This window comes from Convolutriloba macropyga, chromosome 5 (assembly GCF_964194025.1).
Source record: "Convolutriloba macropyga chromosome 5, txConMacr16.3, whole genome shotgun sequence".
In the NCBI taxonomy this organism is placed as follows: Eukaryota; Metazoa; Xenacoelomorpha; order Acoela; family Convolutidae; genus Convolutriloba; species Convolutriloba macropyga.
In genome coordinates this window covers 76,181,726-76,209,711 of record NC_134472.1, presented here as the reverse complement: position 1 = coordinate 76,209,711, position 27,986 = coordinate 76,181,726, and the positions used below count along the sequence as shown (strand labels likewise).

Below are 27,986 nucleotides of genomic sequence, written 5' to 3'. Positions count from 1 at the left end.
TTTCGCAAAAAAAAGTAAATTAAATCAGGATAAACACATCAAAAACATCAATTGCAATATATTATTTTAGTTTTTTTAGACTGGTTATCACCGACTTTCTCTTCTTTGTTGTGTACACAAATTGACAATATAATGTTCCATGCGAACGTCACAATGTTGACGTAGGTCACCCTGAAAGCTGGCTTCACCCAGTAGAAGTTAGCAAACTGAGCAGTCGGCCATATGCACAGATCCAGCGCGTAAATTGGAACGAACTTCTCTCTGAAACACGGCAAAAACTGTTTCACTTCTGGTATTGCTTAGCATCGGCTGGTGATGATAATGTTTTCATTTTATAAGTAATGAAACTTTTTTGTACTTTGATATAGGCGACGGTGAAAAAAATGGAAAATAGTAGATAGAAAGAGGTTAATTTTATAAAATTGGGAAGTTTCAGTCCAAAACTGATGGTCATCATAAAATAGCTAGCAAGACGCTCTAAGTTAGACCCGGGTTAACTACCATAAATTAAACATATTTACCATAGAATGTCATATATAAACCCGGGTTGATAACCACATATTAAACATACTTACAATAAAATGTCATATTGGTTTTAACGAAAAAATGCACTCTGAAAAACGAAAATTTGAATAGACAAACATTAGTCTCAATTTCAACAGAAGTAACCCTTTAAAAGAATTTAAAAATTTAATTTCATCGCCCTACTGTAATAAACCACCTCAGATACTAGACAAAAACTGAAAGTTATGGCCTCATTCTTGCCATAACATGCCGAAGGAAATTATCTCTTTAACCATTTTATGTTAACAATGAGGTTTCGGCGACAATTCATTTTTTAAAACAGGAGTAGCAATGATGGCTTTTTGTTCAGAAAAGCAGAGAGAGATTCTATTTCGAAAAAAAAACTAAAGACAGCATTGCCAGAAAACGTCAAAAAGTGTTCAACAATTATCTCAAGATAAGACTAATTCCATGCTTTGTAGTCTGTGTTAATGAGGATTTATATCAAAAAACCACTGAAAAGAATTTGCGATTAGTTAAAGAAATATACACAAAGCAAAACCACTTTTCGTCTACTTTGGCACTGTCGACAAACAGAAAACTTATATCCAGGCTCGGTTGCCAAAAACATGATTTTGCTTCAGTTTTAATAAGTTCGTGGCCAAAAGAGTTATCGGTGCCCTGCATGAGCAAAAAGATGCCTAGGTTTAGGTGCGCTACCATAGACTGCTCTGATCAGACCATTTGGGTCGCACCAGAGTCGCACGAAATATTTGGGTCGCACGATGATCTGATAAGAGGTGCCATTGCTTCCATAGAAAAGGTTTTTATAGTTTCAATGGCTCGGACATCAACTTTCGGCGAAGTCATAAAACAGATATAGATTCAGCGTTGATATTCAATTGTATGGTTGAAGCGTAACCATTTGATGGTAAATTTTGAAATCATTGTTATTATAGTAAGATTATGACGCGAAATTCTGTCATGGCAGTTACGGACTATTAAAAAATCAGTTGTGAAAACGCTGGAAAGGTCAGCCCAAGAATAATCAAGCCACATTCTTGCAAGAATCTTAAAGTATTTTAAATAATCAAACCAGAGTCTTGCAAGAGTGTTACGAAATAAATATCTCCTTGCAAGATTTTGCAAGATAACCGTCGTATTTATACAGAAAGTTAATAGAAACCTGACATAGTTTTTAAAATTAGATTAGAATGTTTGACGGTTTCTCGAGGGACATGACCGTGCCTTAGTGACACATGCAGCTTGACATGAATCTATCGCAACCGATCAAATATTTCAAATAGCCCAGCATATTACCACTTCATAATATACTGCAGAGCCCCGCCAGTTAAAAAAAACAATAAGACCAAAGAGAAAACTAAACTGCAATTTGAGATATGAGATTAAGATTGCCTAATATCTTTATTTGAAAATTCAAACACCAACGTCTTTAAATTATTGATAAAGATATATTATACCATGTTTCATAGCCATGTATCATCAGAAGCTAATCAAGCGATTGACCTGAAAACCTATACCAGAAGCCATGACAAGTGACCCTATACATACACTCTCTCTCCCTCCCTCCCACACACACACACGCACACACACACACACACACACACACACACACGCACACACACACATACACAGAGAGAGATGAACACACACGCATGCACACACATACATTAATACATATATATATATATATATATATATATATATATATATATATATATATATACAAACACATTCACGTGCAGAATGATGAAATTCACGGAACAAAGTAGTTGCACTTCTTGAATGAATTGTCGCAACAAAAAATAGGGAAGTCGACGAATTAACAACAATAGCCAAAAGACTTCTGGAAATAAAAAGAAACAAAGAAATTTGAATCAAATGCTCGAATAGATAGGAGTACTGCGTAAAAAACAACCACAGGCTCTTAGCTGTAAGAAGAGAACTTCGAAAACAAAATTTTGTGCAACGCGGATCAACAAAAAAGAAAACGATCAACCCGAAAATTTTTCTCTAAATCGGAAATTTACTAAAATTTGTGGGTTGAAAACAACTATTCTCGATACACATTGTGTAACGGTTTTTCTGACTGCAATGAATTGGAAAAAAAATAATCAGACACAAGAAAAATTCCCAAAATAGTGCTCGGAGAAATTTGCGATATCGGCGACTAAAGTTGACAAAAACCGGGTAAATTTTCTGATTAACAAAGAACTGCATTAGCTGAACAAAAATGTTATCATGTGGTAATTAAAAAACATTTCATGTTTTGTCTGAAATTATTGGTTTTAAAAAGAACTTCTCCTATACTCCTCTTCGAGTGGTAAAAACTGAAGATCACCATAAATACCCTTTGGTTCGTAAACTTAATTCGATAATAAATAGTCTCGCTATCGCTTAGCGGCTACAACTAAAACATAGTGGTAATAATAAAGTGCTGCTTTTTCTTGCTCAATTTTGAAAAGGAAAAACAATCATCATTAATATAAGTTAATTTTTGGTTTAGTGGTTTATGATGCTGCTGGTTCACTCATGCCCATTTTCTACGCATAACAATTATAGATAATTTCTAAATATTTTGGAGTATAATCGGGCTTTGAGTTCAAGATTGCAAACCTTTATAATCATTACAGATATCAAGACACTTGTTTGCTATAAGGAAGACAGGCTATTTTTTTTAATGATTATAGGAAAACAGGAGTTACGCCAATTATTGTTATACTAAGCACCCCCCCCCCCCCCCCACTGTAACACTTGTTGAAATTGTAACACCTATTGATACAGCTGCCTTAGATGAAGAGTGTTCCAGACCGTGTAATTCAAGGTCACGGTGCGCAGTTGTGTGTGTGTGTTCGAAATTTTGTCTGATCACAGGTAGGTTAAGTCTGGAACCTCAACCTGGGTACTAACTTGCACTGATTGACTGATTGAGACCAGGTGTTTCCCTCGAGATACGCGAGACAAGTGATGAAAGACATATAGAGCGGAGCTGCGTTCAGTTGGTCGAAAAAGATTTTGCAGAAAATCGTCTTCACCGTCAAACCTGAAACAAACCACACTAGAGTACAGTTTGAAATCTTTTAGTTTTAGTTTGGAGTATTGGTAACGGTAAATTTTTCAAGAATTAGTTTGCAGACGTACAAGAAGATTTCCTGTCCCCTGATGTTGAAAAACCGTCCAATAAGTTAACAAAGCAACGAACTGGGCAGCTAAATGGTTGAGCTCTTTTTAAGCGTTGGTTAATTATATGTTATTAGAGTATAGTTCTGGGAAGCCTAAGGCAATTAGAGCTCAAAAACGAGGGCGCTTGCGCCCGAGGCTGATCTCGAATTGCCGAAGGCTTCCCAGAACTATACTCTAACTTATTTAGACCCCAATTTCGCTGTTCAAAACTCAAAGAGAGAATTCAATTAAAAAATTATAGTAACATTACAATTCTCGTCCAGCGAATCAATCCAACAATTGAATAATCGTTCAACCTAAATAATATTTTTTTCTGAATTCCTTGATATTAATGTATTAGCGAATGGATCGCAGAGGTCGTCAGTCGGCTCTGTTGTGAAACCTCATTGTCACTCTTTATGGTTTTTAGAAAAATGAGCAATTTATGGCGAAATTTCTGTATATTGACTCAATTATAGACCTTAAAAAAGTCCTCTTTGTCGAAGTTGTTATATTTTGTGCCTCTTTCCTGTTTTCAATTATCCTCTTTAATTAGCTTTGAAAAGTGTATGCTTTGTCTCAAGAGAAAAAAATGGGCTTCAAATAAAATTTTCCAAGAAAGATGCCTTAAGGCTTCCAAGAATTTTTTCCAAGAAGTTTGCACAGTTGATTGCTCATTTTATACCACGTTGTAAGGTTGAACTCTTCGAGGGAAGTGTGAAAAGTGAGCGAAAAACTGATTAAGTTCAAAGTCTAGTGAGATATGAAACGTGAATTCTTGAAAAATAGTGAGACACTTGAAAAAGTATGAAAAAATGACTTCTTGCTTGATCAACTTTCAAAATTAGTCATCGAGCCTAACTTTATTGTTGATTTTCTTTAACAGCGAAATTGAGGTCTAATTTAACAAAGCAACGAACTGGGCAGCTAAATGGTTGAGCTCTTTTTCAAGCGTTGGTAAATAGAAGTAAAGTATTGTTGTAGAATGCTCGAAGTCTTATCAGATTATTGATCGATATGGATGCCTCAATATTGATCAAATGCTGACAATTTCATTTAAATCTTCTAAACTACTGGATCAGGCTATCAAATAAGATGATGATACTGAATCAGATATGATACTGGATGAAGTTCAATCAATATCTTTGTGTTTAGGTTCAAGTCCGGTTATATACCTCCAGAATAAGAAGTATTGATCGCTATCAAAAAATTTTGTACCTGAGTGACCGAAGTAGGTATTCAAAGAAAATTTTTTAAAAAAACAGAAAATCAATATCAAAATAATGCATGTGAAAAAAAAAACACTTGCGCGAAATGAAAATTTGAATCAAACAAAAAAACTACGCCTAGAATGAACTATGAATGGATTGGGAAAACCATTTGGAAAAAAATCCGATCCATAATATCGAAAAAACAATAAAAATCAAAGTGAAATAGCCACATGTGAACAAAACCACTCGCGAGAAAGCGATTTTTTGTTCAGACACCGTTTTTTCACTCTACTTAAAAATTAGAGCAAAAAAAATGCACGCCGCAAAACCACTCTTTTTCGCTCAACTTCCTGTTTCGGCGTGACCAAAATCACAACAAAATCACGACCAAAAAAAAACAGGGCCCTAATACAATTCAAATTTTTTTAATTCTAAAAAACCAAGAGAAGGCCAATAATAGCCCCAGTTATCGCTGTGCGGCTATTAAAAACGGAATGAGTCATATCATTATTAAGAACAATGTTAAACATGAATTGCAGTGTCACAACAAAAGGCAGAGTCTAGAGCTTTTACGGTAAATAGAAATTTTCTAGGTAACTCTTACGGATCATTATAGTAGATTGTTGCAAGCAAGATGTTGTCCTCTAAACCTGCATGAAAATAACCCTTAACCCTCTAATTTTTTCGGCATGGAATTTTAAAATGAATATTCTGACTACCTGACTACAAAAGAAGATGGCAGCTAGCTACTACTTTACTGTTAGGCTCCCGTTGAAAAGTGTTGGCTGTTTTCTTTACTTCTAGGCCTGGGTGAAAAAAATCGAACATACACGTCAGGAAGAAATAACGATTAGCGCAATATCTCAAGTAATGATTTGGTTTTTTAACTATAAAAAACATTGTTAATTCCATTGTGTTTGAACCATAAAATACAGAACATAGTTTAAAGGCAATGTAGTGCTAAGAATTGTGAATGAAACAAACGTCACATGTTAGGAAAATTTGAAATTGTATTAAATTATTAAACTTACAATGTGTTGAAAAATCAACAAATTAAGAGAGATGAATTATAATAAAATTTTAAAAATTGCTAATTCTACAATTAACATCTTCGAGAAAGGAGAAAAGAAAAATGTTAGTCCTCCAATTAACATTTCTTAGAACACGCCCTAAAACTAACTCAAATTAAGATTGAACTTGAAAATTTTGAGAGTAGAATTCAATTCAGAAACCGTTGGGTCTTCTAGAATTTCATTTCAGAAATAAAATGACAGCTTGTTTGTACGGTCATTCATTTTAGCACTTAGGGTGGCTAACTTGAGTTCATCGAAAGCTCTTAGATCTGCTTTTAGAAGCTTTATAAAATAAATAATAAACCAATACTTTATGAGGTATTCTACTGGTAAGATTTTGTGTTTGATCTTGAGATCAGTGGTCCTGTCAAATTTGGTTCTGTTGAGACATGCTTTTATCCCCCACTTCAGTTGTTTATTTAGAGTAACTCTAAGTGATTTTTTAAGACCTGCGAACGGAAAAATTGGGTAATGCAGATGACCTAAAACAAAAGCGTTGATTAATGCAGATCTAGTTTTTTTTCTGGAAATATAATTTTGATGGACTGAATGACCTTTATGCCAGCAGCCATTTTTCTTGGTACTTTTTTTATTTCTTCATAGAAAGAAAGATTACAGTCAATATGAACTCCCAAGTATTTCACAACTGTTTCTCGAGAACTGTACATCTGTTAACAACTGTTTCTTCGATTTTTTTCCTTTTAGAGGCTCCAAAAATATTGTATTCCGTTTTGCTTTAATTTACTTTTAACTCCTTTTTGAAAAAGAGATTGAGTTTAGCAATACTTTTTTCAAGATGTAATTTCGATTCAAAAACTGTTTTTCACTGCAAAAGATTAAATTATCATCAGCGTACTGGATTATATTAGAAATCACATCAGTATCATCTTTCATATCGTTCACATATATGTTGAAAAGCAATGGACCTAGCACAGTACCTTGTGACACTCCACGGTTAAGTGCTATCCAAATCGTTTCATAATTCGAGAATTTGACATTTTGAACACGGTTTTCTATAAAAGATTTCAGAATTGTTTTTGCTTTTTCACTAAAACCTAAAAAATTAGTTTTATGTAAAAGAATAGGTCGTGATATCGAATCAAAAGCTAAAATTAGGTCTAAAAAAGCTCTTGTAACGATGTTTTTATTGAGATCATATCTGATTTTTTTCAGTGCAATAAAAAAGAGCATCTGCAGTTGACATTTTTTTTCTATATCCAAAATGCGCTGTTGTAAGCAACTTATTCTTCTTTGAATAAGCTTATAATTGTTCTCGAAGAAGCATTTCAAAAATTTTAGCCAGAGCTCCAGTGAGCGACATTGCTCGATAGTTTATCAGATCTTCAGAATCATCTTTTTTGAAAAGAGGCAACACGTAGTCACGCTCAAGGTCGTTAGGAAAAAGTTGTTCAAATAAAAATTGGTTAAACAGAGTGGTTCAGCTATGGGTTCTTTTGCATTTTTAAAGCCCAAGCTTTTGTTGAGTATATCAAATATCTCCTTAGTTCTCGTATATATGACAATAAGTTTGTTACTGTGGCATGCGGCTTTATTACAGAATTGATATTGTTTTTTTTCACCAAAATATTTACCCAACGATGAAAAATTATAGTTGATAAGATTGCCAATATCATTGATCAAAACCGTTCCAAAACTGTTTCTGAGTCTTGGTATTTCTGTCTTTGTTTTTTCCCTGATTCTGAATCCATTGATAAAATTCCACCTTTCTCTTTCACTTTTTAAGTTGTGAAACACATCTAGCAGATTTTTTCATTTTCCTACTTCAAAACGTTTTTGTTCTTAATATTTGATGTCTTTGGAAACTTTTTACTGTGTTTTTTGATATCCATTGTTGATGTAGTGTTAGTTTAGGCTTGTCATGGCGTATGAAGACGGTCTTTTGTGAAGCATGCTGTTTAATTACCGTTTCCATTGACGAACAAAAGTTTTTAAACATGATTTCAAGATTTTCTGATATATAAAATGATCTTCAATTTATCTTTCCAACATCTAGGGCAAAAGCATTTTTAGAGTACTTTGTTTTATCAAACACTTTTCTTAGCCTCTTTTTTATTTTAACAATTTCACCAATTAAAGTAAGTGTGGCTAAGCGATCACTTTTGAGAATCGAGTCTGGAGTCCGGGAACTTAAGAAACTTTTGCATATAACATAGTCTATTAGCGACTTCGTCCCTGATGTTTCTTTTGTTGCTAAAGTTGTTTTTGAATTCAGTAAACCGTACGGCAAGATCAGAGTTTCTAGAAGTTTTTTATTGCAATCAAAGTAGTTAAATTGGTAGTCACCTTGAAGAAAATTTTTTTTATTTTAAGTTGCTGCTCTATCTAAACTCAGGGCTAGTTTGTCCAAAAACAAAATTAATTGGTGTTTTTTGGACAGTAAGCCAAACTTATAAACCCGGGTTTTTGTTTATTTTACAATCTACCCAAATACTTTCAAAATGGTCTTTTGACATTGTCTCTAGATCATTTCATGCTTTTGGATAAAATTTTTTCGGAACGAACAAAAGAATACCACCGCCTTTATTTTTCTCTTGAAGATCAGTACGTCGGTTGCATCTGAAGGACATTGAGCATTCTGAGTGTATCGACCAAAACGCAATTTTGTTAACTGATTTCAACCACGTTTCTGAGAAGCCCAAAATACAATTGTCACCTTGGTTAGACAGAAATATCTCAAGGAGAATTATTGCTGATGAAACTCAATAATCAGACAATCAGAACTTTATTGATCGAGTATGTAACGGTTTTAAATTCAACAAGTATAAAACAGCTGTCTCACGTAACGTCAAGGCAATAAGCACATCTAAATGGCCCGGCAAATCTAGCTGTATCTGCTAGCAGGTATTTTGTCTGAGCCAATTTTCGGCTCAGATTGGTTACCGATACGATTTCGAAACATAAAAATATTAAGCCTAAAAAGAGCGCAATCGATTCAGTATATTAGTAGGCTCAACGAAAAATTATGTTTAACGAACTTTTTCCGAGCTTTCTATGCCAAATAGAACGTATTTTGTGTGCATTTAATCTTTTCGTAAGGCTTACATTGTTAAGAGATTATGACGTAATACTTTCTCGCTGGATAGTGCATTTCAATCCTCGCTGCTCTTTTTATTTACTCAGTAACATCCTCCGGCCCGGAAGAAAATGTTGGGAGGATCGGTACAAGCTTAACGAGTGGGCGGACGAGCGATCCGGATGACGTGCGCAAGACGGCGGAGCGGGCGACGCTGTCGGAGCCGTACCGAAGTTCTTCAATCCTAGCAGTTGGATAGTAACCCCTAGGGTTGCTTTCTTCAACGATCCAAACTAAATCACCGACCTTGAGGTGCTGCTCGGCAGGCGTCTGCCACTTAGATCTACGGTTCAGTGCAGGTACATACTCCTTGAGCCAACGTGCCCAAATTGCATTGGCGTATGACTGTGCACGGGCGTACCGCTTACGATGATCAAACTCGTCGGCGCCAACGATGGACGGAATTCTGGTTGCTTGGTTACCGAGTAGAAAATGATTAGGTGTTATTGCGCCTAGGTCGGACGGGTCGGCGCTTACGGGCGTTAAGGGACGTGAGTTTAGTGCGTATTCGACCAGACAAAAAGTAGTGTTCAACACCTCATCTGTGAGGCGACGCGTACCAAGGGTAGTGTACAGTACTCTTTTAAAACTTCGAACTAGCCTCTCCCAGATGCCACCTTGGTGTGGCGCACTGGGTGGATTGAACCTCCACCTAATGCCCTTATGTGCAAGTTCGGTGACAATGTTAAGCGTATTCCATTTTCCCACACATTCACGGAGCTCTTTCTCCGCTCCAATGAAGTTCGTACCATTATCCGACCAAATCATAGCAGGAGTACCCCGACGGGAGACGAACCGCTCCACTCCCATTACACAGGAACTGGTGTCCATGGACTGTACAACTTCAACATGGACAGCACGAGTAGTGAGACAAGTGAAGAGAAATCCCCACCTCTTCTCGGTAGTCCGACGAACTGTGACGTAGAATGGGCCGAAGTAATCAACCCCGGTGTTGGTAAAGGGAGGAGAATGGTATGCGAGTCTCTCCTTTGGGAGGTCTGCCATGATAGGCTGAATGGTTGCTGCACGGAACTTTCTACACAAGACGCAGTTTGATTTGATGGAACGCAGTGTGGAACGTAGTTTTAGGATGGCATAACGTTCTTGTACCTTTGACCTTAAGTAGTCGATGCCCTGATGATGGTTCTTCAAATGAGTATGCCGCAGAAACAGTTTAACAAAAATATGACGCGCATCCAGCACGATAGGATGCCTAGTGTCCAAGTCAATTTCCACTAGCCGTCGGAGTCGACCAGAGGAACGGATTAGACCCCGAGGTCCAATAAACGGAGTAAACTGAGCAATGCGGCTGCTCTTCTTAACGGATTTGTTGTCAAGAAGATCCTTTCTTTCAGTATTAAAGGACTCTCCTTGAACCAAGTACTGGAGATGACGCTCGGCTTCGTCAAGCTCAACAGGGTCGGCTATGCTGCCGTATACGGTACGGTAACTTTCATGAGATGGTAAAAGACGGAGCACATATGCGGTGACACGAAGTAATTTTTGATAAGAACTGAACTTATCAAACGGGATCAGATTAATGCTTTGTTCCTTAGGGGGCTTGGTTACGGATGCGGCTAAAGATGAGATGGAGTCATCATCTTGTTCCTTGGTTACAGCGCCGAGCTTGATGTTATCAACGACGTCAGTATTTGGCGGAAAAGGGAATTGCTTAGTTCTCAAGAAGTCAGGGCCCCTCATCCAGCTACTTGATTGCAAAACTTCAGCGGACATACCACGCGTGCCAGCATCTGCCGGATTATCACAAGTGGCGACGTGGTTCCATTGGTCAACGCTGGTGTTCTCCAGGATTTCACTGACCCGATTTGCAATGAAGATGGGGTGTTTGTTTGTTGAGTTTATCCACTGCAAGACGATTGTACTATCTGTCCACATAAAGACTTTGTCCACAGTAACCGTTAATGCTTGACAGATTTCCCTTTTTAAACGGGCAGCGAGGAGAGCGGCTTGTAATTCCAACTTAGGAACTGTCATTACCTTCATAGGTGCGACGCGGGCCTTGCCCAAGACAAACGCCAGCTCTGTTATAATCTCCCCGGAGGGGCAAGTTACTTGAGCCCTAAGAAAACCTACTGCACTGAATACGTCTTGCGAGCTATCACCAAACATGTGAAGTTCAAGATGTTGGAATGGTCCTGAAAAGTAACTTCTCGGTATAGTGATCTCAGCTAACCGCGGCAGTTCAATACACCAGGCAAGGAATCTATCAACTGTGTCTTTAGGTAACTCGTCATCTCAACTTTGTCCATTGACACGCCAAATGTCTTTCAAGATTAACCGAGCACCAAGAGTGAAAGTTGCGACAAGACCAATTGGGTCGTAGACCTTTGACACAAGACTTAAGACCAAGCGCTGTGTTAAACTTTTTGTGATGGTGCTGTTAGTACCCCTACTCACAACCAGAGTATCGTTGTTGTGATCCCACTTAAGCCCAAGCACGTGCATTGATTCCTCCTTTGATGAAACGATGACCTTCGGTTCAGTAGATTGAGCAGACCCATCAATTCGGTCAGCCAGATCTGGTACATTGCTTACAAACTTAGTAAGCTTGAACCCACCTAGATGGAGAAGATGTACCAATTCCTTCGACCTAATGAGGGCCCTCTCGGGGGATTCCACTGAGTCCAAGTAGTCGTCCATGTAGAAGTTCTCAAGGACGGCTTTCGCAGCTTCTGGGTACTCCTTAGCATTATCGCGTGCCGTGCGCTGAAGTGCGTAGTTGGCGCAGGTGGGCGAATCTTTTGCCCCAAAGATGTGGCGCGTATACTGGTGTACCACAACATTTGATGTGGGGTCCTCCCGCCACAAAAAGCGCAATGATGGTTGATAACATGGTAACACTCCAACCTGAAGGAACATTCCCTCGATGTCAGCGGATACAGCAAATGGATGCTGTCTAAACCGTAGGAGTACATTGATTAGGTTTTGCAGTAAGTCAGGTCCGGTGAGTAATGACTTATTAAGAGATGCGCCATGGAATTTAGCTGCTCCGTTTAGTACCCTACGAACCTTGCCCGGCTTGTTCGGGTTAACAACCGGATGGTGTGGTAGGTACCACTCTCGTTCCGAGCGACTTTCCACCTTATGAGCATCTTTGACCCTTACTACGTAGCCTTTGTCTAAGTCCTCTTTGATGGTATTCGAGTACTTTTCCCTTAATGTCTGATCTTTCGTGAGCCGCTTTTCCAAAGACTTTAATTGAACAAGCGCTGAGAAATAATTGTTGGGCAGTTCGATGTTATCTTCAGCCCATAGCATTCCGACATCGTACCTTTTTCCATTATGCACGGTGGTATTTTCAAGAATTTCATGCGCACGTGCATCCGAGGCGGATCGTGGGTCTACTTGCTTAAGTGCGCCGTACGACTCCATGTCGTACCAAGATTTTACCTGACTAGCTAGTTCAAAATCCTGCTCCATATTAGCTTTGAAACAAGTCGAGACTAAACCTGAAGAAGACGGTAGAGGGCCGCTTAGAACCCAACCTATGGGCAAGCGAACAGCGAAGGGCGAGGACTTCTCGTCGGCAGCGAAGTACTCTAACGGGCGGATGGCATGATACACATCCTGTCCAAGTATCATCTCGATGTTTCCATAGCAATATGTAACTGGGTTTAGAACTGCTAGGTGCGGGTATGTTTCCTGAAGTGCTTTAATGTTAATGACATCGGCACTTACATTCAAATTTTGCTTTACGTAAGGGCTGACTTTAAATGGTTCAAATGCTTGGTTGTCGCGTGGTGTTACAATTAGTTCAACTAACTTAGTGTTTACGACCTCCTCGGTATTTATACCCTTGACTGTTAATTTCAATGCTGTACCGTGCAAACCAAGTCTATTTGCAAGATCATTGGACACCCAAGAGTTACTGCAAGCGGTATCACACAAAACTAAAGCCGTGGTATCTTTACCGGAGGAGCTCTTCAACTGTAATTCAGTCACCTGAAGGAGGCCTTTCACATTACTCACAGATGACAAAGTAGTGGTCTTACTCGATGATTGGACACTAGGAAGTTTACTTTGATTTGCGCCAGCATTAGAATTAATGTTGTTGTTGTTTGAAGGGGATTTTGGTGGATACACCCTCTCAGCTCCATGAAGAAGTGTGTTATGGGAGCTGTTGCAACCGTCCTTCCTGCATTTCCTGGGGTTTGGGCATTGCCTGAACATATGCTTTTCTCTCAAACATGAGAAACACAGTTTTGCTTCAGCCACTACCTTTGCTCGCTGAGTGGGAGACTTTTCTTTAAATACCCTACACTCCCAGATGCGGTGGATACCTTTACACGCAATGCAGCGAGGGGTTGCAGGCGTTGCCGATGTTGAGGCTGGTCTCTGAGTGCCCTTAGTTTGTGTATTAGCAGCAAAAGTTCTTGAGGCAACTTTGGTCTTTACTACTGAGTTGGTGTTATCCTCAGTTCTTGCCTTCGATGAAGTTTGTTTCATTAAATCATGTGCCTCGGCCTTCTCCTTCAACCAATCGTTGAAGTCAAGGAGTGTTGGCTTAACCCAATGTTTCTTCACTGTGAAGAGTGACCAGGATTCTTTCAGATTGGGCGGCAATTTTTGCACAGCCGTGTTGAGAAGTGAGGCGCTCTTAAGGTCTGCGTCATATGAAAGTGATTTAAAGAACCCAACAAGACTTGAAATTGTTGCAGAATAGTTTATGATGTTATCACTATTGTGCATCTTTAGTGGTGGAAAAGAGCTGAGTTTTTCTAAGTGTGCACTGACTACTGCCTGTGGTTGGCCAAATTCACGTTCGAGTGTCTTACGTGCATCCTTATACATTACACCACAGTATGCGAACTCAGCGATGGCGGTTTTAGCTTTTCCAGTTACAAGAGTTTTTAAGTATGTTAACTTGACATCATCAGTCAAGGACTGTGCGTCTATGGCGCTTTTAAATTGTCCAAACCATTCGTGCCACTGCAGGGGATCACCATTGTATTGTGACAACTTCCACTCGGGCAGTGGATCGTTCTTCTTACAAGTAATTGCGTCCGCCAACTGCTTTATCAAATCCGCAGAGTCCAAAGAAGGAGCCGAAGGTGTGGGATGCGGCGGGCCACCCCATCACAACGGGTTCGGAACGGTAGCTCCATACGTTGGCGGAATGATCGGAGTGACAAAGATGGGGGCGGTACCTGTGGAAGAACTAAATGGATTCGCTTGCATTAAGTCTGATGTTACGTAATTTTGAGCGCCTGCTGCTGCTTGTGCATGAGGGGAGCGGTGCGATGTAGATATATGAGGGTTGATTAACGGGGCCGGTTGTACGGTGTATAAATTTGCAGATGTACGTACAAGTGGTAATGCATTAGGTGGGACTGCTGCCGGAAAACGCCAGACATTTGGATCTGGAGGAACAGGAGGTGCGTGGGTTATGGGCACAAAGTTTTGGGGCTGAAAACTCTTTTGTGGAGGTGGTGGATGATTTAATTGAGGTACGAAATTGTTTGCGGAGGAAATGAATGGTGCAGGCGGAGAATGGGGTAACAGATTGACATTATTCGCCACGGGGTTAGTGGCTTGTAGTGGGAGTGCTTGTGGCGGGGAAGGAGGAAAGCGGAATGCTGGTGGGATTAACGGAAAATGCGGTGGTGCGGGGTGTAGAACGGGGGATGGAGGGGCTGGTACATTTATGTGTGCTTGTTGCGGATTAAGTGCTAGCGGAGCATTAACAAGTGTGTTTAAAGGTAGTGAACGCGAAGGGCTGACTAAATTCAACTGTCCCGGCATGCTCGACCTGCGAGGGAATTGATGATCTAACTGTAAACCATCGAAGTGCATTGTTGCTTGAGACAGTTGTCGGGCTGTGTTTGGGGCGTTTAGTTGAGTTGGCATACCAAAGTTTATTGGTGGTGATGGAGGCGTATATTGAGGCTGTCGCTGCTCTTGCATGATGTTGTTTGCAACATGTGCATCATTGGTTACATTGGTTCTACTACTTGGTTCATGGACAGGGAGGTTGATGTTGGCCTCAACTTGACCATGTGTATTGAGATTGAAGTGTGAGTTTCGAAGTTGAGCTGAAGAAGGTCGTTGGACAATTGCTTGGTTGGATTGGGCGATGGAACCAGAAAAGTGCAAACTCGGTTCGTTTGCAACATCTGCCATGTTCCCGGCTGGTGACGAATTAACCCAATCTTGAACAAGTTTCTTGCTCTTGACTGAACTTCTTTCCGTAAAGAGCCCACTCATTTTGCCTGTACCAGACCCGTCCGCTGATGATTTTGTCATCAACTCAATTTCTTCAAGGGCTGCAGCAGCTACTTCCTTGCGATGATCTTCCTCAAGCTGTTCAATTTCTAATTCCCGCAATTTCGTTTGTTTTTCAATTTCAAGACGTTGTCTAGCAGTGCGAAGCTTTGCCTCATGTTGTTTCTCAAGTTCCTCCCTTTTTAGTCTTGATAGTTCTAAGTCTCGTTGACGCTGACTTGATCTTTTTGAGGAAGTCATATGTGAACTTGATTTTGAATGGTGAGAGGTATACTGCTCTGCTGTTCCTTTGTCATGGACCGAATTGATATACCCTCGAGCAGCAGCAATGAACTCATCAGTTTTCTTTGTTACAGTCTCTAACCATTTTGCAAGGTTCTTACAGGCAGCATCTGGATTTTCAGTCTTTCGTGCCAGATCAAAGAGCTCTTCATTTTTATCAACTACTCTAATAAAAGCGTCTTTTCACTTCACAAGCAGACGTTCGATCTTAACTTTCCTGTCTTGCTTATCAACAGCATTGTTAATTTCACCATAGATGTTATTAAGTTTAGCCTCTAATTTTGCCCTCGCACTATAAAGTTTGTTGAATTTGTCCTGCAAAGTTGTCATGATCTTAAGAAAAAAAGGAACCACAAGTTTAATTTGCTACTAATATAAAGTACACACACATGCAACAGCACAACACAAAGGGGTTATACCGAACCCTAGTGTGACGGTTTGGCTAGCAAACCGCCAAAGAGCAAAGATTTTCGTCGAGTACAATAGTACCCGGCGAAAGAAAGAAAGAACGGTGCGCAGGAAGCGCGAAAAGGGGCAGAACGGGAGACGGGACGGACGGGAAGAGACGCCGAACGAGTAACGCACGACTCAACGGGAAACCGGACGGACAAACGGGAGCGTCGGGCGAAAAGCGCGCGACGAAGCGGGAAAATGGCACGGGCGGGGCGGAAACGACGCGCGGATGGCGCGCGACGAAACGGGAAAACGGCACGGAAGGGGCGGAGACGTCGGGCGGATGGCGCGCGACGAAACGGGAAAACTGGCACGGGCGGATGCGGAAACGTCGGGCGGATGGCGCGCGACGAAACGGGAAAACTGGCACGGGCGGATGCGGAAACGTCGGGCGGATGGCGCGCGACGAAACGGGAAAACTGGCGCGGGCGGGGCGGAAACCACAAGCGAGGAGGCGGGAAGATCGATGCTAACAGACCACAGCAACAAACTCAACCAAACAAGCTAGCCGTAACTCCAGAATAAACTTAAGTCACACCCTAGAAAGAAGGAGACGAGCTACTGCCAGGTACACTAGCACAAAACATTATGGGGGCTTTATCAACGGCATCAAAACATTAAACATGAAACAATTTACGGCTACAGTGTAGTATAACCAAAAGTCGAAAAGGTCAGGAACTTTACTAGCCGTAACTCCAGAACAAACTTAAGTCACGCCCTAGCAAACCACCCTACCCAGACAACAAAAGTGCATACTACAAAAATTAATAAAGCTACAACAAATTGCTAGCAAACCAGTGTGGTGAAAGTCACGAAACAAACCAGCCGTAACTCCAGAATGAACTTAAGTCACACCCTAGCAAGGAATGAGACTACACAACAAACCAACATCCTAGCAGAGAGAAATTTTACTACAGCAGAAACTCAACATACTACATCATACAACAGATAAACGGGAGATAGAAGGAAACAAAGTGACAAGGAAACAAAAGGACGGAAACGGAAAATGAAACCAAATAACCTGCGGAAAACGGACGGTAGTGAAAAACTCGAAGAATGGGGAGAGCGAAACGTTTTGTAAAGCGCTATCGGAGAGAACCAACCACAAACTAACCCGTAACTCGTGAGTTAACTAAGTCACACCGCCAGTCAGCGGGTAGACTCCCACAACAGCGCAAGACTAAGTGACATTCAGGTTATCAAAGGCTTGTGTGAGTTCCTCCTCCTCGAAAGCATGACGGGTGCGAAGCGTTTTACGACGGCGCTTTGAAAGTTTCTTCGGTCGGGAGAGTATTATCAAGGACCGGAGGTTGTTCTTATGAGCTAAGACTATAGTGAGTGTTTTCAGCTCAAGCGCAGGCCTTTGGTGTAATGCTCTGTACTCTTTAAGTAAACTAAGACCTTTCTGTTTACGTTTAGACACAATGTCTTTCACTAAATGGATGGTAACTAGAGTACTACGCTTGAGCTGATTGTAAATATCAGGAGTTCCCTCTCTGGGGCAATACACTATAGCTTCTATGCGCTCCTGATACTTTTCAAGCACTTCAATAAGCTGCGAAGGTGTTAAAGGCTTATTGTTGTTACTGCGATGACGGGACAATGAATTGTTCACCACATCATGCCATATAACTAGCCTCTTTTTTTCACGGAAGAAGTGGCTCAATTGAAATTGCGCGGTTTTTCGGACTTTCAAAGCGTTAGGATTAAAACTCAGACCCGGTAATGCGTAAATTCCTTTTTTATAATGGTCTTGTAACGCTTGAGGCAAAGTTTTTATGGCGTGATGAAGTGAACTTGCAGCTAATATGAAAACCATATAATGTTTTTACAACATAATTGATTTGAGCTTTGCTCAAACTCCAAACCTTGACGTTAAATGCATGATTTTCACGAGTTACCAAGAATAAGCGCTTATTTGTAAAAAAAAATCAGTTACTTGATCTTTTTGTGAAGTTTGAAAAACTAGACCAAACTTGTTTTTACAACGTTTTAATCTATCTTACTACTATATAAGTATGCTAGAATGATCGGATAGATTTTTTCCCATTTTTTTTCAAATCTGGTCAATTTTTTCAAACTTTTTTCTTGCTTCGCATGATTTTTATTTCGTATAAGACTTTACCCATTCCAATAAATATTAATTAGCGCGATTTGGTCAATTCCAAAATTTTGACCAAAAATTTTCAAATTCGATGTTTTTTCAATAAAAAAAGTGTAAGGGGTGGGTTATCGGTGACCGTTATTCAAAAAAATCAGATTATAGGAAATGAAACCAAACAAATAAGGGGGGTTGCTAGATTTGCTGGTTTCTAAAATATCAATTTACGACAACAATCAGAAGTTTTTTTTTCTATGAAAGTGAAGTTTTTGGATGAGTCTTACAGTTTATTCTCGGTCCCAATGTGCTGCTCAGAATCGCATAGTCATATCTTTTGTGTTGTTACTCGGTCTCTGGTTGCATCGAATTCTCCAAAATGTAAAATTATTCAATCGAACAAAACTCAAATCCAGTAGAGAATTTAAATGTTCTATATTCTTATTTGACACACCACGAGTAACTTTTCAAAACACAAGATGAAAAAATGAAAGAGCTAATTGGAATCCGTACGCTCAAAGCGCTAAAAAAGGTCAAGACGGGCAATAATACTTCGTAATGTTTAGCGCAGAGTCAAATATTGTCACAGATGCTTGACGCTAACTCAACGTAGAGCACTCTCAACAATGAAACAGAGCTCTAATACAAACGAATTTCAACAAATAACAAATTGAAGCACAAATACTATTTTTATGGAAGCCTCAATTTCACAGATAAATTGAATTGAGAGGATAAATGATAATATGTCAGCTTGTTTGATTGTAAATCTAAATGCCAAGAACTCGGTTCGCTGACGTGTGTTAAGTTCTGTTCAATAGGATATTGATGGTTTAATGGAAAGTAGTAATAACGCACCAGACGGTATCAACATTGTCTAAACCTTATCACATCAATAAGTTTATCACATCAATCAGCCCGTCGCGGCATCAAAAATATTGCTGATAAAACTCAATAATCAGATAATCAGAATTTTATTCATCGAGTATGTAACGGTTTTAAATTCAACAAGTATAAAACAGCTGTCTCACGTAACGTCAAGGCAATAAGCACATCTAAATGGCCCGGCAAATCTAGCTGTATCTGCTAGCAGGTATTTTGTCTGAGCCAATTTTCGGCTCAGATTGGTCACCGATACGTTTTCGAAACATAAAAATATTAAGCCTAAAAAGAGCGCAATCGGTTCAGTATATTAGTAGGCTCAACGAAAATTATGTTTAACGAACTTTTTCCGAGCTTTCTATGCCAAATAGAACGTATTTTGTGTGCATTTATTCTTTTCGTAAGGCTTACATGGTTAAGAGATTATGACGTAATACTTTCTCGCTGGATAGTGCATTTCAATCCTCGCTGCTCTTTTTATTTACTCAGTAACAAGAATCCTTTGTCCGATCACGCTTTGACAATTTTGATGTAGAAACTTTATTTGATCGTTTTATCTATTATTAAGGTTAGTAAACTCCGTGTAAATGAGAGGTGGTCTTGGGTTTAATTCTACGTCACTTGACAAAAACAAAAGAAATGTAATGACAGCCAAAGAGTAAAAAAAATTCCTTGACAGGCAGGTTAAGATCTTCTTTTTTGGATACGCATTATTATTAGACAGGCACGATAACATCCTCTCAAGACTTATTTGTGTAGTAGTGAAGACACAGTTCTTTTTGATGTGATTACACACAAAAATAAGAAGCAAAATATTGTGGAACTGAAGCTTCATTCTGTAACAATACAAATGAAACAACACAATTGAAACCAAGAATATTTAGCAAAACAATTATCTCGTCTAGTATTGACCTCTCATACATTTGTAACTCTGTCTCCAACGATTGCGATATTTTGGGTATTGATTTGCATTACGTTGGATTACCTTGATTTGGATTACGTTGGATTCAGAGCTATTAAATTATTAGATGTGGGCAGCAACTGAGAAAGCACACATTTTTTTTTAAAAAAAGACACCTTGTTTGTAATGGAAATTCCAATCGTCATAATACAAACTATAATAGCTTGGCATGGCTTTCATGAGGTCGTACACATTCGCAGCTTTGTAATTTTCATCACCTGCACTTATTTTATCATTAAAAATTTAGTGCGCTCATTAATATGATCGTTTTTTGGCAGATTACGAATTGGTGGCACTTGCTTTAGTACAATATTCTCAGGAGTTATTGGGTTTCTTGTCACATCAACCAAACGTGTTTACTTCTCAAACAACTTGTCAACGTTTTCATGGTTTTCTTTCAGAATTGAATTCGTCCCGTCCTGAATGAGAACTGTTTTGATCATTGTTTTGGGCAATTGTTTTACAATTTCATTTTGTTTCACAGGTTTTTGAGCCTCGATAATCATATACGCAGATATCTTCTGATATAATACTAACCCCCCCCCCCCCACCAAATGTTTCACCAGACTGCTTCCAATAACAAGATTTCGTGTTTTTGTGGGGACCTCTTTTGGCTCTCAACGTCTTACACGAACCTCTTGAATGATGGAGGGGTTATTTTGGTTCGAGATTTTACCTGATTACTTTGGATCATCATTTGACTGCTTTTTGTAAGCAAAAATTGACTAGCCGAATAAACAAACTTTTTGATAATTGAGTCTTTTTCTCCAACTTTTAAAAATAAATCTGCATAAACTCGGTACTGTTCATTTTTATTATGCGAATTGAACTCCTCTTGGTTCATCATCTTGCTTAATTAAGATCTATCAAAGTTGTTAAAAGTATCCAAGTTTATAAGAATTAAGAACGAGATAAAGGAAAGCTAAAATTCTCTCTCAATTTGTCCTTTTTTCTTTAAGAACAAATGAACAAAGCAAGGTCAACTGTTCGAAACGAGAGATTGCGCTTTTTTTGCTTTTATTTGAACTATTATTAAATCGTATGCAGCTTCAAGAAAAGAGAAGACCTAATTGAAAATCGGGTTGAATTTAGGGATTGTATCACGTACTACAATTGAGGAATTAAAATAGACGCGGATGATTGTTGGCTACGGTAGGAAAAAAGATTAACCATACGATTATAGTCAGTCCCATAAAGTTGCAACGCTATCGAACGTTTGAAAGGTCAAAGTTCATTTTTAAAACATGCAGATGTGTGGCCAAAAGATGCTCATTTGCATGCCTCGAGCTTTTCGAACGTTCGCTTGCGTTGCAACTTTATGGGACTTACTATATGTGTTTATAGATTGATGATTACCGTAAAACATTATAAAAGTTTGCTAGTGTTGCAGTCCTATTCGGTCAGGGGAGGCGGGAGTTACTGTATTCACTGAGGGGCCTCAAAATGAAGTTATACGAGGTTATTATAAATCATTATAACCCTAATAATAATTAGAGCTCAAAGAATTACACCAATTTTGACACTTCTTGTAGTGAACTGCCGCCACTTGAGTTCGGCTGCTGACACTTGTGTATAAGAGAAAATAATAGATTATGCGAAAAGAAGTAATCACAGACGTGAAGAATCAAAACGGTCAAGCAAAAATCTTGCATAAGAAAGACCAATACATTGCTTTAAATTTCGTTTTGCAATTAATAATTGTTTATTGGACGAAAATTCTGTCCAATAATGAGTTCAATTAATATTAAACAGATCATCTATTATCATTTACTCATAATTTTATATCTTCAGTTGGTCTCAACCCCTCCAATGAGAACTTCTGAGCACTGTATAATTTACTGAACTTAGCAATCATTGCTCTCGATTAAAAGTGGCCTCTGATTATGAAAATCTTCAAGAAAGATATTTGAAGAGGGTGAGTAATGAATTACACATTGCAGGCTTTTAATTGCTGAAACTTAAAAATAAGAGTAACTTAAATAAGAGTATAGCTTTAGCCCCACCTGAAAAAAAGCCGTTGAGCGCTAAGCAAGTTTTTGGCCTATTTTCCTTTAAGAGAGTTTTAAAAAATTTGAAGCTTTAAAGGTAGTAGACTCTAATTTTCTTTACTTTATTGACGTGAAGGAAATACTCTCAAAATTGACTCTTAATTGTGTTCAAAAATCATATAAGTGTAAAACTTATGAAGCAAACTCTCTCTGATGATATTCACAAAATTGTAAAAACGGAGAGAAATCCAGTAAGAAAATTTTCTCAGCCTTAATTTTCTCAGATAGTTTCAACCAAAGAAATAATTTTTTGACAAAATAAAGCTTCCAAACTAAAGTTGACTTCATGTTTACAAAAAAGCATCAGTTAACATATTTAACCGAATTTTGTTTAGAGAACAGTTTTCGTTATTTTATCAATCGTAAAGCACGTTATTTTTCACGTATACCATTACGACACAGACAAAAAAATCAAATCTACACCAGCATTGAAAAAAATCACTTCTTCGAAAAAACTTAGTATGCATAAAACGAATGATCATTTTAAAACTTCGCAAAATTGTTGCAAACCTGTAGATGAAACCAATGTATTGACTTAAGTGAAATACTAACATTCACAACTTTTTATTGTTTTCCTAAGATTCGATTAAAAAACATCTCATACCGAAAAAAAATAATCTAACAACACTAAAATCGTTAGCGAGCATTTCTAAGACTAACAACTTAGATTTTGTGATAATTATAAGCCACCCCTAACTTATGAATAAAAATTTGTGACAAACAAATTACTTGAATAATAATGCAGGTACTTAACGTTAACCATAAACAATCAAAACATCTACAAAAAAATTTGTAAAAGCAAAAGAGCTGGATCTTTTTTAATGCACAATTACTAGTCAAATTCTAACGCTCTTTTAATATAAAAACTTCCATTACGATTTAAACAATGAAAAACAAAAAAAACATGCATATGATCATCATTTTGTGTACTTTTTTACATTTCTCAAACTTATATTTGATTGAACTCTGTCTAGTAGTTTTGTAACCTCCACTAAACTGCAGTCAGTCTATGGGATACAACATAAATTTACAATATCGGATATACTAATTTTTTGTAAAACCTGGTTAAAAAGTTTATCCATAGCACTGAAGCAAAAAAATGGCTACCTAGAGTGACTTAAATAAGAGTATAGCTTTAGCCCCACCTGAAAAAAAGCCGTTGAGCGCTAAGCAAGTTTTTGGCCTATTTTCCTTTAAGAGAGTTTTAAAAAATTTGAAGCTTTAAAGGTAGTAGACTCTAATTTTCTTTACTTTATTGACGTGAAAGAAATACTCTCAAAATTGACTCCTAATTGTGTTCAAAAATTATATAAGTGTAAAATTTATGAAGCAAATTCTCTCTGATGATATTCACAAAATTGTAAAGACGGAGAGAAATCCAGTAAAAAAATTTTCTCAGCCTTAATTTTCTCAGATAGTTTCAACCAAAGAAATAATTTTTTGACAAAATAAAGCTTCCAAACAAAAGTTGACTTTATGTTTACAAAAAACTATCAGTTAACATATTTAACCGAATTTTGTTTAGAGAACAGTTTTCGTTTTTTTATCAATCGTATAGCACGTTAGTTTTCACGTATACCATTACGACACAGACAAAAAAAAATCAAATCTACACCAGCATTGAAAAAAATCACTTCTTCGAAAAAACTTAGTATGCATAAAACGAATGATCATTTTAAGACTTCGCAAAATTGTTGCAAACCTGTAGATGAAACCAATGTATTGACATAAGTGAAATACTAACATTCACAACTTTTTATTGTTTTCCTAAGATTCGATTAAAAAACATCTCATACCGAAAAAAAATAATCTAACAAAACTAAAATCGTTAGCGAGCATTTCTAAGACTAACAACTTAGATTTTGTGATAAATATAAACCACCCCTAACTTATGAAGAAAAATTTGTGACAAACAAATTACTTGAATAATAATGCAGGTACTTAACGTTAACCATAAACAATCAAAACATCTACAAAAAATTTGTAAAAGCAAAAGAGCTGAATCTTTTTTAATGCATAATTACTAGTCAAATTCTAACGCTCTTTTAATATAAGAATTTCCATTACGATTTAAACAATGAAAAACAAAAAAAAAACATGCATGAGATCATCATTTTGTGTACTTTTTTACATTTCTCAAACTTATATTTGATTGAACTCTGTCTAGTAGTTTTGTAACCTCCACTAAACTGCAGTCAGTCTATGGGATACAACATAAATTTACAATATCGGATATACTAGTTTTTTGTAAAGCCTGGTTAAAAAGTTTATCCATAGCACTGAAGCAAAAAAATGGCTACCTAGAGTGACTTAAATAAGAGTATAGCTTTAGCCCCACCTGAAAAAAAGTCGTTGAGCGCTAAGCAAGTTTTTGGCCTATTTTCCTTTAAGAGAGTTTTAAAAAATTTGAAGCTTTAAAGGTAGTAGACTCTAATTTTCTTTACTTTATTGACGTGAAGGAAATACTCTCAAAATTGACTCCTAATTGTGTTCAAAAATCATATAAGTGTAAAACATATGAAGCAAACTCTCTCTGATGATATTCACAAAATTGTAAAAACGGAGAGAAATCCAGTAAGAAAATTTTCTCAGCCTTAATTTTCTCAGATAGTTTCAACCAAAGAAATAATTTTTTGACAAAATAAAGCTTCCAAACTAAAGTTGACTTCATGTTTACAAAAAAGCATCAGTTAACATATTTAACCGAATTTTGTTTAGAGAACAGTTTTCGTTTTTTTATCAATCGTATAGCAGGTTAGTTTTCACGTATACCATTACGACACAGACAAAAAAAATCAAATCTACACCAGCATTGAAAAAAATCACTTCTTCGAAAAAACTTAGTATGCATAAAACGAATGATCATTTTAAGACTTCGCAAAATTGTTGCAAACCTGTAGATGAAACCAATGTATTGACATAAGTGAAATACTAACATTCACAACTTTTTATTGTTTTCCTAAGATTCGATTAAAAAACATCTCATACCGAAAAAAAATAATCTAACAAAACTAAAATCGTTAGCGAGCATTTCTAAGACTAACAACTTAGATTTTGTGATAAATATAAGCCACCCCTAACTTATGAAGAAAAATTTGTGACAAACAAATTACTTGAATAATAATGGAGGTACTTAACGTTAACCATAAACACTCAAAACATCTACAAAAAATTTGTAAAAGCGAAAGATCTGGATCTTTTTTAATGCACAATTACTAGTCAAATTCTAACGCTCTTTTAAAATAAGAACTTCCATTACGGTTTAAACAATGGAAAACAAAAAAAACATGCATATGATCATCATTTTGTGTACTTTTTTACATTTCTCAAACTTATATTTGATTGAACTCTGTCTAGTAGTTTTGTAACCTCCACTAAACTGCAGTCAGTCTATGGGATACAACATAAATTTACAATATCGGATATACTAATTTTTTGTAAAACCTGGTTAAAAATTTTATCCATAGCACTGAAGCAAAAAAATGACTACCTAGATTAACTATAGTGAGATCAAAGAAACTGGATTAACAGAAGTTGTATACCCTGAAACACATAAAATTGGAATCAATGTTTAAAATTCTATGTATTAGGAACAATTAGTTTAAAAACACTTGATGCCAATTACATTTTCGTCAGCGTTTTGAAAAGGGGAATTGGGAAAGTAAAATTATATAAATGCCCGTTAAAAATTTGGAAATATGAAAAATGGCGTACATTTCCACAAAATGATAAAACATAAGGTTGTAGACTTTTTCCGAGATTTACTCTATAATTAACATAAAAACTGAAAGTATTGAACAAAAAACAAAATGTTCAGTTTAATTAGACAAAGATTAAATGACATTTTCATATCCACCCACGGTCTAGATCTGGAGCTAACCTTAAACTTTTTCTGGCAAGCATTATCAAAAAGAAAAACAAGTCTTAATATTTATATAATGGATAAGTATTTGATTTTAATTCTGACTCTAACCGTAGTCACTTAGTACCAGGTACGGAATCAGAATTTTACCCCTTATGAAAGTTTAAAAGATAGCAGCGGTTCTTAGGACAAGTAATGACAGCTGCTTGTTTTTCATAGCATAAAATAAGAACTCACGTAAAAAAATGGAAACAAAATGTAAGCTGTCATTACACAATTCCGCTTAGCACAATTTTGAAAAACGTGACAGCCCAATTTCTATTAATGTACTTAAGAAAAAATAATCTTAACAGAAAAAAATGGATATTTTAAGTTTTTCTTTACTAATCAACGGACTGTTGACGGGCGAATTGTTCTATAAATTGACCTCCGTAAAAAAGAATTTTAGCTGTAAAGTGTAAGAGCCCGCGAATTTAATTAGAGTTGAATGTTGATCTCTTGAATGACTTCAAAGAGTAGAGTATCAAGTTACCTGGTCTAAATGGAGTAAACGAATATTCCTGGAAAAGTCAAACCATAGAAGATATTGAACAGAAAACCTTAAAAGTTTGGCAAAAAAAGGTAATCTTACTAAAAAATAAATAACTTAACCATTTTCTAAACAGTACGTATACTTCCATCTGAAAAGACAAATCCAATGACGAAATTTAAAAAAGCTGCATTTTTTCCCAAAAAATATATTGAATTTTACGCAGAAAAATTTTGAGTTCAGCCTATTTATAATAAGTCTGCAGTTAGGAAAGTTCACAAGTAGGTGGCACTCATGTACAAACTATACCTCAATGGCTTCCAAGTGCCTTAAACAAAAAGCTATAACATCCGCCTTTTTTAAGGATATTTAAAAATCAACATATTCCAGGAGTATAGGAGAAAATGGTAAACCTTTAATTAACAACTTCTGTTAAGATTTGTTTTTCTCAAATATAAGTCCGAGATTTTGTAAAAAAAAAATAATCAAAATATATGGGCCTGACGTTCCATAAAAATATTGTGGTATCATATGAATTAACATTAAGAAAAATTAGCTACATGTATGCTCACTGAATGTTTATCTAATGATTGTTGTTACCGTTTTTATTAAAACCATTTTAGTAAAAAATATATGCTTTTTTATTTAGTGTCTTAAATGTCTTGAATGTTCCAGAAACTACAATTCCAACAATAGTTCTTAATTATTAGTGTTTTTGCAGTATTGCTGTCAATAAGCGTTCGAATTTGAATCCAGTTTTCAACCTTTGCTTCAACTGGACTTATATCTTGTATGGATCGGGAAACAAGGCGGAAAAAATAACTGCAGTAGAAGGCTAATTGGCTGGTCCAATAAAAACCAAACAACAAAAAACCAACGAGCTCAATATAATTATGCTTAAAACGTACTCTTGTTGAACGAGTGGTTTGTGAACTTACCGGGAAGTCTTTTGTCGAGAAACAAATAAAATCCAGTTTGCCACGGGCTGATTATAAAACTCATACATGCCATTCGGGTTGCTCTTTTCCAATCAACTGGTGCCATTACCGCAAGCGTCTGCTTTCTAAGCTGGCCACCTGGGTTCAATTCTCGGTAGGACTCTATTTTTTGGGCTACCACATCGCCCAAAAAGTAGAGTGCAAATGAGGAAGCGGTGTTTGTGACCCAAAGCATTTTCCCAGAAAACGCTTTTCTCCAGGCCATTGTAAATAGATAAACAAGCTAATTAGTAACTGATAATTAATGTAAATTACTGATAACTGCAGATACTATCTAAATAACTATTCTATAAATCATAATGGAATATTGCAATGGAATTTTTTGTGTTTTCTGAAACCCAAGGTAACCAAAAGTATTTAACAATTCCAACCATAGATTTATATTTTTGATGCTATCAATGTCAAGTAAATTTTAGGCAGTCAAAATTAGGTGAATAAAATACCATTATCTTATTACGAAGAATTTCTCAGCAAGAATGTAAATAATAATATTAATTTTGTTCGACAATAGCCACGAACAACTAATTGTCTTATAATTGTTTTTGAGGCTTTCAAAGGTGTTAAAAGG

The 27,986-nt window shown here is 37.1% G+C and overlaps 1 protein-coding gene across 1 annotated transcript; it reads right to left on the bottom strand.

Annotated features, from left to right (window-relative positions):
- LOC142340268 (mpv17-like protein 2) lies at positions 1-27,954 on the bottom strand. The gene is made up of 3 exons (XM_075390837.1): positions 27,359-27,954; positions 3,436-3,568; positions 1-261 (listed from the first exon to the last, which is right to left on the bottom strand). The coding sequence occupies exons 1-3, from the start codon at positions 27,621-27,623 to the stop codon at positions 48-50; spliced, it is 612 nt and encodes a 203-aa protein (XP_075246952.1). The 5' UTR covers positions 27,624-27,954; the 3' UTR covers positions 1-47.
- Positions 27,955-27,986: the final 32 nt, after the last annotated feature.

Bases quoted from the DNA above. Each gene is read 5' to 3' on its own strand.
- LOC142340268 (XM_075390837.1), bottom strand. From the start codon at position 27,623: ATGGCCTGGAGAAAAGCGTTTTCTGGGAAAATGCTTTGGGTCACAAAC. The intron at 3,569-27,358 runs GTAAGTTCACAA...GGTTTGTTTCAG, and splicing joins TCTCGACAAAAGACTTCCCG to GTTTGACGGTGAAGACGATT. The intron at 262-3,435 runs GTTAGTACCCAG...GCCGTGTTTCAG, and splicing joins CAATCAGTCAATCAGTGCAA to AGAGAAGTTCGTTCCAATTT.